The following is a 13,117-nucleotide window of genomic DNA, read 5'->3' on the forward strand; positions in this document are numbered from 1 at the left end:
GGTTCCTGGCAGGGAAAAGACCACAAAGTAGGCTGGAATTTTTGAATAGAGTTAGCATGGTATATACAGAAGGAATTTTCAGAGGGAAAGGTAAAGGAACCCAGTAGAGGTGTTGAGCAACTAAGGATTTGCAACAGCAGAAAGCCATTACCACCTCTAAGCCTGAAGTGTTACTAGGTCCTGTGAGCGGAGCTGTGGAAGGGGACCATCCCAAACCTGGAATATGGTCACAGCAGGACACAGACTCCACCAGAGCTTGTCACTTAGACAGGCTAAGCTTGACCTCTCTCTGCTCCTGTACTGCAGTCTCTTGCCAGTGCTTCCATTGCCCAAGCCCATCCAGAACTTAGAGGGCAACAGAGCTCAGGTGATAAAATCCTTAGAAGTTAGACCCCAGCATCTGAGATAGAGAAAAATCAGGCGTTCCCCTCAGGGAGAAGCTGCATTTGTTCAGATCTTTGCTTGCAATTACAGAAACCACTTCCATCTAGCTTAGGCAAAATGGAGACGATGTTACAAGGCTGCAGAGTGTCATGGCGACTGAGGTGAAAATGCAGCCAGGCTTCAAGAAAGATGGGACCTGGAAGCTATAAAATCCAGAGCATGATCCCTGTGCATTACTCTTCCATCTGAATATTGGTTTAATTATTCTTCCTTGAGAAACCAGGAATGTCTTTCTCTGCTGCTCAGTTCACCAGGAGGACAGAGTGACTTCAACACAAGTTTACAGGTTTCAGTTCCAACTCTCCCTTCTCTCTGTTCCAATCCTGAATCCCAGGAAAGGTTACTCTGATTGGAACAGCCTGGATGAAGTGCCCACTCCTGGTCCCCATGGCCCAGGGGAGCAGGAAGACAAAACAGAAGCATGGTTGCTGAGAGCCCACCTCTGTGCAAGATGGACCCAGGAAGAATACTATCCAAGGAAACTCCACACAGGAGTCTCCTTAAACTTTGCTTTTGAGCCAATGCCAAAAATATTGGAAAGTAATTTTAAGTATATATGTACTTTTAATATATATATAAATTTAATATATATATATACACTTAATATATGCACAGATACATACAAACACATACATACTCATTTTATCCTTGAAGAATAGCAATGATTAAGGTTAATCACAGGAAGTATAATAATAGAAGCTAACATTTGTTATAGGTCCTTTATATGATTTATTGTATTTAATTGTTACAGCGATGCTATGAGGTGAGTACTTCAATTATCACCATTTTACATATGAGAAAACTCAATCATGTAGAGGTTTAGTGGATAATTCTTATTCTTTCTGTACTTTAGGGAAACCAAGAATAGCTGAAAAATCCTGAATCACCTGGTCTTACAGCCTAGATACATTATCAGAACACAGGAATGGAATGACACCTTAATATCAGTTATGGTTCATGGGAATCTCCTGAATGTCTGTGTAATGCCCTCTTTAGGTATATCAGGATTGGAGATAAAGAATGTGAATTTAACAAGAACTTTCGCCTTATCCTTCACACAAAACTGGCAAATCCTCACTATAAGCCAGAATTGCAAGCTCAGACAACCCTCCTCAATTTCACGGTCACAGAAGATGGTTTAGAAGCCCAGCTGCTGGCAGAGGTGGTCAGTATTGAAAGGCCAGATCTGGAGAAACTTAAGGTAAAAATTATGAAATCATCTACCAACACTTATTCAGTACCTGCTTTGCACAAATTATAGGGTGAAACACAGGAGTATAAGATAGGATTCTTGCCCTCCAGGATCTTGCAATCTAATTGAGAAAAATGAGGATATATGTGAACAGTTAACAAACAATTCAAGGGTACTCCTCATAAACGAGGTAGTTAGGGTTGTGCCACAGATAGGAGATGAGCTAGTTCTGGGTCTTGTTTGATGCAGATGACTAGGACAAGCAAAGAGGCATATCAGTCATGGAAAACGGAAGTAGAGAAGCAGGTACGTGCCCTGGTAGGTTGGATGATAATAGACCAATTCAGCCAGGGCGAAAAATAAAAAAAGAGGAGTAATAGATTAAGGTTGGAAAAATTAAGAGGCTTGTAGCTGGTTATGACTAGTATTTAAAGGAAAATTTATGGCTTTAAGTACATTGATTAAGAGAAAATTCTGAAAATAATTAAATTCAGTGTTGGATACAGAAAACAAGAAAACAACAGAGGAAGCCTAAAAATGTAGGCAGAAGGCAATGGCAGAGTTGAATAGTTGAAACAGAGACTGTATGGCCTTCAAAGCCAATAATATTTACTAACTGGCCCTTTATGGGAAAAGTTTGCCACTCCTGGTAGAAATCATTGGTTCTCAAATGGTGGTTTCTAAAACAGCAGCAGCAGCAGCTGGGAACTTATTTAAATACAAATTCTCAGGCCACATCAAGATTTACTCCTTTGTTTTCTTCTAAGAATTTTATAGTTTTAGCTCTTACATTTAGGTCTATGATCCATTTTGAGTTAATTTTCATATACGATGTGAGGTAGGGGTCCAACTTCATTCCCTTGCATGTGGATATCCAGTTGTCCAGCACCATTTGTTGAAAAGACTATTCTTTCTACCTTGAATTGCCTTTTCTCCTTGTCAAAGATCAATTGACCATGCTTCTGTGGATCTGTTTGTCTCTTCTTTCACCAATACCATACTTTCTTCATTAGTGTAGCTTTATAGCAAGTCTTTAAGTTGGATACTGTCAGTCTTCTGATTTTGTTCTTCCATATTCTGTTGGCTCTTCTGGATCTATGCCTTTCCACGTAAACTCTAGAATCAGTTTGTCAATATCCACAAAATAATGTGCTGGGATTTTGATTGGTATTGTGTTGAATCCCAGAAAGGAAGACATACTATCTTAACAACATTGAATTTTCCTATCATGAATATGGAATATCTCTCCGTTTTTTACATCTTTGATTTCTTTCATCAGAATATGGTAGAGTTCTTCATATAGATCTTCAACATAGTAAAATTTCTTAGGTTTATACCTAAGTACTTCAATTTTGGGTGCTAATGGAAATGGTATTATGTTTTAAATTTCAAATTCCAATTGTTCATTGGTATATAGAAAAGCAATTGACTTTTGTATATTATCCTTGTATCTTGCAGCCTTGTTGTAATGTCTTGTTAGTTAGGAGTCTTTATATTGATTCTTTGGGAATTTCCACAAAGACAAGCATGTCATGTGTGAACAAAGACTGTTTATTTCTTCCTTCCCATTCTGCATAGCTTTTATTTCTTTGTCTTGTCTTATTGCATTAGTTAGGACTTCCAGTACAATGTTGAATAGAAGTGGTGAAAGAAGACATTTGTACCTTATTTCAAGCATTTCGTTTCTCACCATTAAGTATAATATTAGCTATGGGTTTCATTTTTAGATGTTTTTTATCAAGTTGAAGAAGTTCTCCTCTATTTCTAGTTTGCTGAGAGTCTTTATCATGAATGAGTGTTGAATTTTGTCAAGTGTTTTTTCTGCATCTATTGGTATATCACATGATTTTCTTCTTTAACCTATTGACGTAATGGATTACATTACTTGACTTTGTTGAATGAGTTGTTGAGTGTTTGAACCAGTCTTGTATTCTGGAATAAATCCTACTTGGTATGGTGTGTAATTCTTTTTACACATTGTTGGATTTGATCTGCTAATATTTTGTTGAGAATTTTTACATATATATTCATGAGAGATATTGGTCTATAGTTTTTCTTTCTTGTAATAGCTTTATTTGATTTTGGTATTAGAGTAATGCTGGCCTCACAGAATGAGTTAGGAAATATTCCCTTTGCTTCTATTTTCTGAAAGAGATTGCATAGAATTGATATCATTTCTTCCTTAAATCCTTGGTAGAACTCATCAGTGAAATCATCTGAGCCAGGTGCTTTCTTTTTTGGAAGATTATTAATTGTCAATTCAATTTTTTTTAATAGATACAGGCCTATTCAGATTATCTATTTTTCCTTGTGTGGGTTTTTGGTAGATGTGTCTTTCAAGGAAATTGGTCTACTTCATCTAATTTAACAAATTTGTGGGCATAGAATTGTTCATAATATCCTTTTATTATCCTTTAATGCCCAGGGAATCCATAGTGATGGCTCCTCTTTTATTTCTGACATTAGTAATTTGTGCCTTCTTTCTTTTTTCTTGGTTAGCCTGGCTAGAGAGTTATAAATTTTATTGATCTTTGTAAAGAATCAACTTTCAGTTTGTTGATTTTTCTCCATTGGTTTTCTGTTTTAAATTTCATTGATTTCTGCTCTATTTTTATTGTTTATTTTCATCTGTTTGCTTTAGATTTATATTGCTCTTCTTTCACTAGTTTCTTAAGGTGAGAGTTTAGATCATTAATTTTAGATCTTTCTCCTTTTCTAATATATATATTCTGTGCTATAAATTTCCCTCTAGACACTGCTTTTGTTGCATCTCTCATATTTTGATAAATTGTATTTTCATTTTTATTTGTTTCAAAATATTTTTAATTTCTCTTGAGACTTCTTTGACCCATGTGTTGTTTAGAAATGTGTTATTTAATATCCAAACATTTTGGAATTTTTCCAGCTATCTTTCTGTTATTGATTCCTTATTTAATTTCATTGTGAGCATACTTTGAGAGCATACTTTGTATTTCTATTCTTTTAAACTTTTTCAGGTGTGTTTTATGGCCCAGAATTTGGTCTATCTTGTGAATATTCTATGTGAGCTTGAAAAAAATGTGTATTCTGCTGTTATTGGATAAAGTATTCTATAAATGTCAGTTACATCCAGTTGATTGATGGTGCTGTTTGGTTCAACTATATTGTTAACTGATTTTCTGCCTGCTAGATCTGTTAATTATGGATACAGGAGTTTTGAATTCCCCAGCAATAACAGTGGATTTGTCTACTTCTAGCAGTTCTATCCGTTTCTGCCTCATGTATTTTGACACTCTGTTGTTAGAGACATTCACATTAAGGATTATTATGTTTTCTTGGAGAATTGTCCCCTTTATCATTACATGATGCCCCTCTTTGCTCCTGATAATTTTCCTTGTTCTGATGTCTACTGTGTCTGAAATTAATATAGCTACTCCAGCTTTCCTTTGATTAGTGTTGGGATGGTATATTTTTCTCCATCCCTCTACCTTTAATCTATCTGTGTCTTTATATTTAAAGTAGATTTCTTGTAGACAACAGATAGTTGAGTCTGGGTTTTTTTAATCCACTGCATCAGTCTCTGTGTTTTAATTTATGTATTTACACAATTTACATTCAAAGAGATTATTGATATAGTTGGATTAATATCTACCATATTTGTGATTGTTTTTTATTTACTGCACTTGTTCCTTGCCCCACCCCCCACCGTTTTTGTTTTTTCTTCACTTTCTGCATTCTCTGGTTTTAATTGAGCATTTTATATGATTCCAGTAGCTGTCCTCTCTTAGCATATAAATTATACTTCTTTTAAAAAAAATTTTAGTGGTTTCCTTAGCATTTTCTATTTACATTTACAATTAAGATAAGTCCACATTTAACTAACACTATACTGCATGGGTAGTGCAGGTACCTTTTAACAGAGTATTCTCATCTCCTTCCTCTCATCCCTTATAACATTGTAGTCATTCATTGCATTTATCAGTAAGTTATAAACACTGAATATGTTGTTGCCTTTATTATTTTAAACAAACAGTTATCTCAATTAAGAGTAAGAAAAATAAAATACCTTACCTTCATTTATTCCTTCCCTGACATTCTTTCTTTATGTGGATCTGAGTTTCTGACCTATATCATTTTCCTTCTCTGTGAGAAAAAAATTTTTTTGGCATTTCTTGTAAGACAGGCCTACTGGTGACAAAATCCCTCAGCTTTTGTTTGTCTGAAAAAGTCTGTATTTTCTCCTTCACTTTTGAAGGATAATTTGGCAGGACACAGAATTCTAGGTTGATGTTTTTCTCCTTAAATATTGTAAATATTTTATTCTACTTTTTTCTTGCTTGCATGGTTTCTCAAGAGAAGTTTCCTGTAATTCTTACCCTTTTTCTTCCATAAATGAGGTGTTCTTTTTTCCTGTGGCTTATTTCAAGATTTTTTCTTTGTCTTTGATTTCCTGCAGTTTGAATATGATATGCCTAGGTGTAGATTTTTTATTATTTGTCCTGCTTAGTATGCTGTGAGCTTCCTAGATCTGTGATTTGGTGAATGTCATTAATTTTGTAAAATTCTTAGCCATTTTACCTCCAATATTTCTTTTGCTCTTTTTTCTCTGTCTTCTCCCTTAGGTATTCCCATTATGCGTATGTTGTACTTTTCGTAATTGTCCCACAGTTCTTGGATATTCTTTTCCTTTCTTTTTTTCCATTCTTTTTTCTCTTCACCTTTCAGCTTGAGAAGTTTCTACTGACATATCTTCAAGTTCGCTGATTCTTCCTTTGACTGTGTCCAGCCTACTAATGAGCCCATCAGAGGCAGTCTTCATTTACGTTACAGTGTTTTTTTATTTCTAGCATTTCCTTTTTATTCTTTCCTAGAGTTTTCATCTCTGTACTTACATTGCCCACGTGGCTTTGCATGGGCAAAGCATGTCCACTTTTACCATTAAAGCCCATAGCATATTAAGCATAGTTATTTTTAATTCCCAGCGTGATAATTCTGAAATCTCTGCCATACCTGTGTCTTGTTCTGAGGTTTACTTTATCTCTTCAGACTGTTTTTTTTTTTTTTGCCTTTCAGCACGCCTTGTACATTTTCACTGAAATCCAGACATGATGTATTGCATAATTTGAACTAAAGTAAATAGAGCTTTAGCGTGAGGTTTTATGTTTAAATGGCTAGGAGTTAGGCTGTGTGTAATGTTTACTGAAGCTATTGGTGTCATAGGCTTCAATTTCCTTGTTTTTGTCTCCCCTGTGTCTTTACATTTCCCTAGAAGCTCCTTCTTAAATAGAGTCTGTCTTGCAGCTTCGCCATTGTAATCCATTGTTATTCTACTGGAGTCTGTTAACGTGGTGGTAAGATACCATGGACAGGAAGCATTCTATAACCTTACAATTAAATCTCATAGTTTTCTAGTAGGCCTGAATCACTGGGCTTTGACCTTCAGAAGAGTTTCTTATTTTTATCTCCCCTGTGAGAGAAAAGAAGTCTAGAGGAGGCTGAGTTGTCTAATCACCGTTCCCCCCAGATCAGATAAGGCTCTGGTAAAATAATTTCCCTTGAGGGCAAGCTTTTGTTAAGAGAACAGACAGCTCTTAACATATTTTAAATGGTTGCTTTCCTCTGGACATATGTCAAAATCATTGCTTTTCCCCTTCCTCTGCCCAAAGGAGGAGTAGATATTTTTCTGATCTTCACTGTGAGAACCTGGTGAGTCTCCTGGAGGTAAATTCACAGAAGTATGGAGGGCTCCCTAAGACTGGGCCCTCACAAGTTTTTAACTCTCAAGCTCTGGCTCTAGCAATTAGCCAATTACTATTTAAATGTTCCTCATAAGCTGTGATTGTCTGTATTTCCCCCTCTGTCCAGATTTCAGGGTAGTAGTTTGCCCAGTGACCTCAGTTCTCTGAAGGATATAAGCATTGTCGATGAGCTTTTTTCCTGTTGTGAGAATGGAAATGATGACTTCCAACTCCTTAGATTTGAAGCAGAAACCAGAAGTTGCTTCGTATAGAATAGATTCTTTCTATAGGTTCATGATGTTGAATGATTGTGATAAATGTTCATACTCTAGACCCCAGAGTGCAGCCAGATCTTAACATGCCTTCTGAATTGTTTTTAAAGAATTTTTAAAAATTATGATTAGTACAGTTTTAATGTTAAGCATGTTTTATTACATATGATTCCGTGAAATTGATGATGAAGGAAACTCTGCTTAAAAACATGAATTTAACCACCATTTCTCACACTTTTCTTGGTTGTTGTTAGTTGGTTTTGACAAAGCACCAAAATGACTTTAAGATAGAGCTGAAGTATCTGGAGGATGACCTCCTTCTGCGCCTCTCTGTGGCAGAGGGGAGCTTTCTAGATGACACCAAACTGGTGGAGAGACTGGAGATGACAAAGGCGACTGCGGCAGAGATAGAGCGCAAGGTAGGAAAAGGCAAAGGACACCTGGAGGGTTTAATGCTCTATTTGAGTGAAGTGACTGGGGAGAAAATGTAATCAAACTTGGTATTTCTCTCAGAGGACTGACTTGTGGAATTCAGGTCATTTAATACACTGCCTTTAAAAATTGGAGTGTGTGGGGTCCTGAATAGAGATAGAAATGGTTGAACTTATGTTTCTCCTAATTCAACAGAGATCCAATGATTCAAATTAGACTCTGTTAGGCTATTATTTTTTCTGAGTGACCAAATATGAAGAAAATTGGGGGCCTGCTGGCTTACATGGTCTAAAATCTAAAAGGCTTAGCGTCCAGTTCTGGCAGACTGACATCCTACAGTCTCACCACAGGTTTCCCAGGCTGTTGTGCATTTTAGAGAAATACTTAGAGCTGAAGTTTTGTTTACAGGCCTTCAGTGGTGGGAGTCTGAGCGAGCGATGGTCTCCTGCTGTACCCAAATGCATTATTTGCCCTGGGAAAAAGACATTTTCTAAAAGCCAGTAAAAACTTTTCATTGAGTAGACTTCCTGCTGAACGTCCAACATGTGTCCTGATACGCCATATGCGTGGTGTGCACTTGGGACTTTCACAAGTGGCCATTAACCCATAAAATTCCATTGTTTCAAAATAAGAGGAATTCTTATTTGCTTTGTAAAATAGCCTCATTACTAAGTAATCTGTTAATTACCTAGCTGAGGCTGTGTCACCACACATCCAAAATATTTGTCTTAATTTAAGCAAGGAAATGGAATTCCAAATTACTCTATCCTTTTAAGTAAGTGAATTCTAGGTGGCTCCTAAGATGGTAAAGATTAGAGCAATTAAGTAAATTAGGTCTTAGCTTTGAAGTTAACTTCTAATTGTCTCCTAAAATGTCTCTTCCTATCTTCTTAATATATCACCATGTAGCGACTTCTCTCTCGGCTCTACATTTTATTTCCTTTTATAGATAAATATGAGGAATCAAGTCTATTAAAAAGGTTGGAGAAATACTGCATCTTATAAAGCTATTGGACCAGCAGTCTTAGATACAAGTCTTAGATAAAAGAACTAGATTTTTGAGCCTTCAGTAAAAATGAATATGTTGGTTGATGGTGTGTGTTTTTTTGTTTTAATTATCTCTCTGAATGTACCCAGAGGCTAAGACATAAAGATAAACTAAATGGAAACATATGAGCATATGGATGATCTGGTGCAAAGTCAGAATTAGACAGTCATGAGAGTCTTCATATAAAGGCTTTTTAGTAAGCATGGCTATTGGATGTATTATTGACCTTGGCTGCTTTTGTATACCTTGTTGACTAATAAAGTTATTGGCATTGAATTGACCCAGCAGACTTTTAAGAGCTATCCCTGGGAGGTGATATAGCTGGGTTATTAAGCCCTGAAAGAGAGAGGGGAGACAGGAAGGTGACATTACTCAGAACAAATTCTATAGAACCAAAAACAATCAAGTTTGTTTAATCTGTAACCATAAAACAGCTAGAGTTATATCCATACTCACTGAAAACTCAGTTTATGAAAAAAATTATTTAAAAATATGAATTTAATAATTTTAGAAAAACTCAAGCACACAGATGCCACACGTTATCTATTTTAATACCAATAATTTCTCACTTCAGCTATGTCCCTTCTATCACTTGGATAAGTATAGAGAATATGAAGAGTAAGTGACTTATGTTGTTTGATCCATAGGTGATTGAAGCTAAAGAAAATGAAAGAAAAATCAATGAGGCCCGAGAATGTTACAGACCAGTGGCAGCGAGAGCATCACTTCTTTATTTTGTTATTAATGATCTCAGAAAAATCAACCCCATCTATCAATTCTCTTTGAAGGTAATGATGAATAGGCTAAGAAAAATTTTAAGCTTTATGAGTTCAACTTATTTATGGAAGTTTAGGATTTATTTTATTTTTTTTATTTTATTATTTTTTTTGTGTGAGGAGGACTAGCCCTGAGCTAACATCCAATGCCAATCCTCCCCTTTTTTCTTGAGGAAGACTGGCCTTGGGCTAACATCCGTGCCCATCTTCCTCTACTTTATATGGGACGCCACCACAGCATGGCTTAACAAGCGGTGCGTCAGTACATTCTCAGGATCCGAACCTGCGAACCCTCGGGCCGCCGCAGCAGAGCCCGTGCACTTAACCACTGTGCCACTGGGCCGGTTCCTACAATTTATTTTTAAGCAATCAGTGCATCCAGTAAGGAGTCACGAGGATCTAGCTACCAAATAAAACCCCTCAAAAAAACCTCATTCTCTCAGTAACTTTCATTTGTAATTTTTAATAAGGCTTCAAGATAATTAAACTATGTGACATCATAATACATTTGTTTTTGTTCTTAAACAGTCATACAGAGTTTATTATGTATAAGAGAATTCTCCTTGAGGCTCCTATACTTTCTTTTTGAAAATGTAGGTGTTTTATAAAGAGATTTTCCATATTATTTGGTATAGAGGGAGAAAGCATGAGAATGACTATTTATTAAGCAACTATTACATGCAGGGTGCTGTCATGCTTTGGTTCATTTTTATGCCTGAAACATCTCAATAAAGTATATTATTTTATTCCTATTTTTAAAAAAAGAAAGCTACCATTTTCAGATTGTAAAATAAATTGCCCAAGAATTCACATTTCATAATAGTAAGAGCCAGGATTTGAACACATGACTGTTTGATTCCAAAGTCCATGCTCCTTACTTTGCACCATTCTGCCTCTGGGCAGTATCCATTCATTGTGTTTAAACACGTAGTTATGGAGATCAGTCATCATACCAGATGCTGTGCTGGTCACTTAGTGTACAGTTTTGAAAAAAACAGATATGAGTGGAAGTATATAAGGGTGTGTGTGTGTGTATAAAAGAGATAAGTACAATGAGAGAGAAAAATAGGGATGAAGGGGCTATTTTACTGGGGGCTCAGGGAAAGCCTCTAAGAGGAAGTGACATTATAGCTGATTCCTGAAAGATAAGTAGGATTTAGCCATAAAAAGAGTGTTTGGAGAAAATAAGGATGTGTGAGATATGAAAGAGTTTGGGATTCCAGGTAGTAAATGAATCTATGTGGCTGGAAGGTAATGAGTGAGGGAGAAGATGGCAAGACACAAGTCTAGAGAGGTGGGAAGGGTTAGATCACATGAGACCTTGTAGGCCATGTTGGGGATTTTGGATTATAGTCTGTGTGCAAAAAGAAGCCGGTTTTAAGCAGATGACTGATATGATGACAAAAGACTCAGAAGTGAATAGCCTTGTGATATGATTGGAAGCTAGAATATCGCCTCTTGGAGATGGATTGGATAGGGGCAATAATGAAGAGGAAAAAGTCAAGAGTAACTAGCAGGTTTCTAGTAGTATGGAACTAGTGTGCAAAAATTCTGAGAAGCACAGGGTGGTTGGATTTTGGAGCAGCCACAGTGTATAAGGAGAATAATAAAACTCAGTAGTGTCAGCTCAGTGTTACCCAAATACCAAAACGAGACTAAGGCATTACAGGAAAAACTACAGAGCAGCCCCGCTCATGAACATTGTTGTAAAACTACTCGAAAAGAGATTGATAAATTGAATCCAGCCACATACAAAAAACACAATATATTATGCCCAAGCAGAATTTATGCCAGGAATGCAAGTTGATTAAACATTCAAAAATCACACAATGTAGTTCTTCATATTAATAGAATAAAGGAGAAAAACCATATGATCATTTCAATGGATGCAGACAAAGAACTTGACAAATTTCAACGCCTGGTTAAAAGAAAAAAGTCTGGGCAAACTAGGAATAGATGGTAACTTCTCAATGTGATAAAGGACACCTACAAAAATCTACAGCTAACATTATACTTAGCGTTGAAAAATTGAGTGCTTCCCCTTAAGATCAGCAACAGGACAAGTATGTCTTCTCTCAATACTTTTATTCAACACTGCACTGGAGGTTATAGCCAGTGCAATAATACAATAAAAGGCACAGAGATTTAATAAGAAGAAAAACTGTCTTTTTTTCATAGATGACCTGATCGTGTATGTAAAAATGATAAGAAATCTACAAAAAAGGTTTCTAGGACTAAGAAGTGAGTTTTTAGTAAGATTGCAGGATATAAAGTCAGTACACAAAATCTATTGTATTTCTATATAGGAGGAACAAACAATTGGAAAGTAAAATTAGTAACTCAATACTATTTACAATAGCTTCCAAAACCATGAAACTCTTAGAGATAATTTTAACATAGTGAATACAAGATCTGCCTACTAAAAGTTACAAAACATTGTTGAGAAAATTAAAGAAGGCCTAACTACATTGAGAGTATACAATGGTTATGGTTTGAAATGCTCGATATTATTAAGATGTCAGTTCTGTCCAAACTGATCTATAGATTCAATTCAGTCTCATTCAAAATCCCAGAAGGCTTTTTTTGTAGAAATTGGCTATCCGATTCTAAAATTTGTGTAGAAATGCAGAGGATTTTAAATAACTAAATAATTTTGAAAAAGAACAACAAATTGGGAAGACTTACAGTACATGATTTCAGACTTCTTATAAACCTACACTAATTGGCCTAAAGAAAAATACATAGAACGATGGAACAGAATAGAGAGTCCAGAAGCAGACCCACAAATGTATGGTAAACTGATTTTTGGCAGTGATGGCAAGACAATTCAATAAGGAAGGGATAGTTTTTATAACAAATAGAGCTGGGACAACTCAATATCCAAATGGAATAAAATGAACCTCAACCGTTCTATCACACTATACTCAAAATTAACTCAAAATGAATAAGCTAAGCTTTAAAATTCCTAAGAAAAAAATATTTGGGCGTTGGGTTAGGCAAAGATTTCTTAGGATACAATATGAAGGAAAAAATTGGTAAATTGAACCTTATCAAATTAAAAAATTTATGGTCTTCAAAAGACATTGTTAAGAAAATGAAAAGGCAAGCCACAGACTAGTAAAAACTATTTCCAACACATATATCTAACAAAGAACTTATATCACAATATATAAAGAACTTGTACAACTCAATAATAAGACAAACAACCCAATCAAAAAATAGATTAAAGATTTGAA

At 35.7% G+C, this 13,117-nt stretch overlaps 1 protein-coding gene across 1 annotated transcript in view; it reads left to right on the forward strand.

The window, feature by feature from the left end:
• The window catches only part of DNAH11 (dynein axonemal heavy chain 11), a 311,121-nt gene that overhangs the window by 260,945 nt on the left and 37,059 nt on the right, over nucleotides 1–13,117 (forward strand). The window contains exons 67-69 of the mRNA XM_058534426.1: nucleotides 1,441–1,645; nucleotides 7,880–8,044; nucleotides 9,753–9,893. Coding sequence (XP_058390409.1) covers nucleotides 1,441–1,645; nucleotides 7,880–8,044; nucleotides 9,753–9,893 — 511 coding nt within the window. The remainder of the gene's footprint in view (nucleotides 1–1,440; nucleotides 1,646–7,879; nucleotides 8,045–9,752; nucleotides 9,894–13,117) is intronic.

The sequence above is a fragment of the Diceros bicornis genome, chromosome 3 (assembly GCF_020826845.1).
Source record: "Diceros bicornis minor isolate mBicDic1 chromosome 3, mDicBic1.mat.cur, whole genome shotgun sequence".
NCBI lineage: Eukaryota > Metazoa > Chordata > Mammalia > Perissodactyla > Rhinocerotidae > Diceros > Diceros bicornis.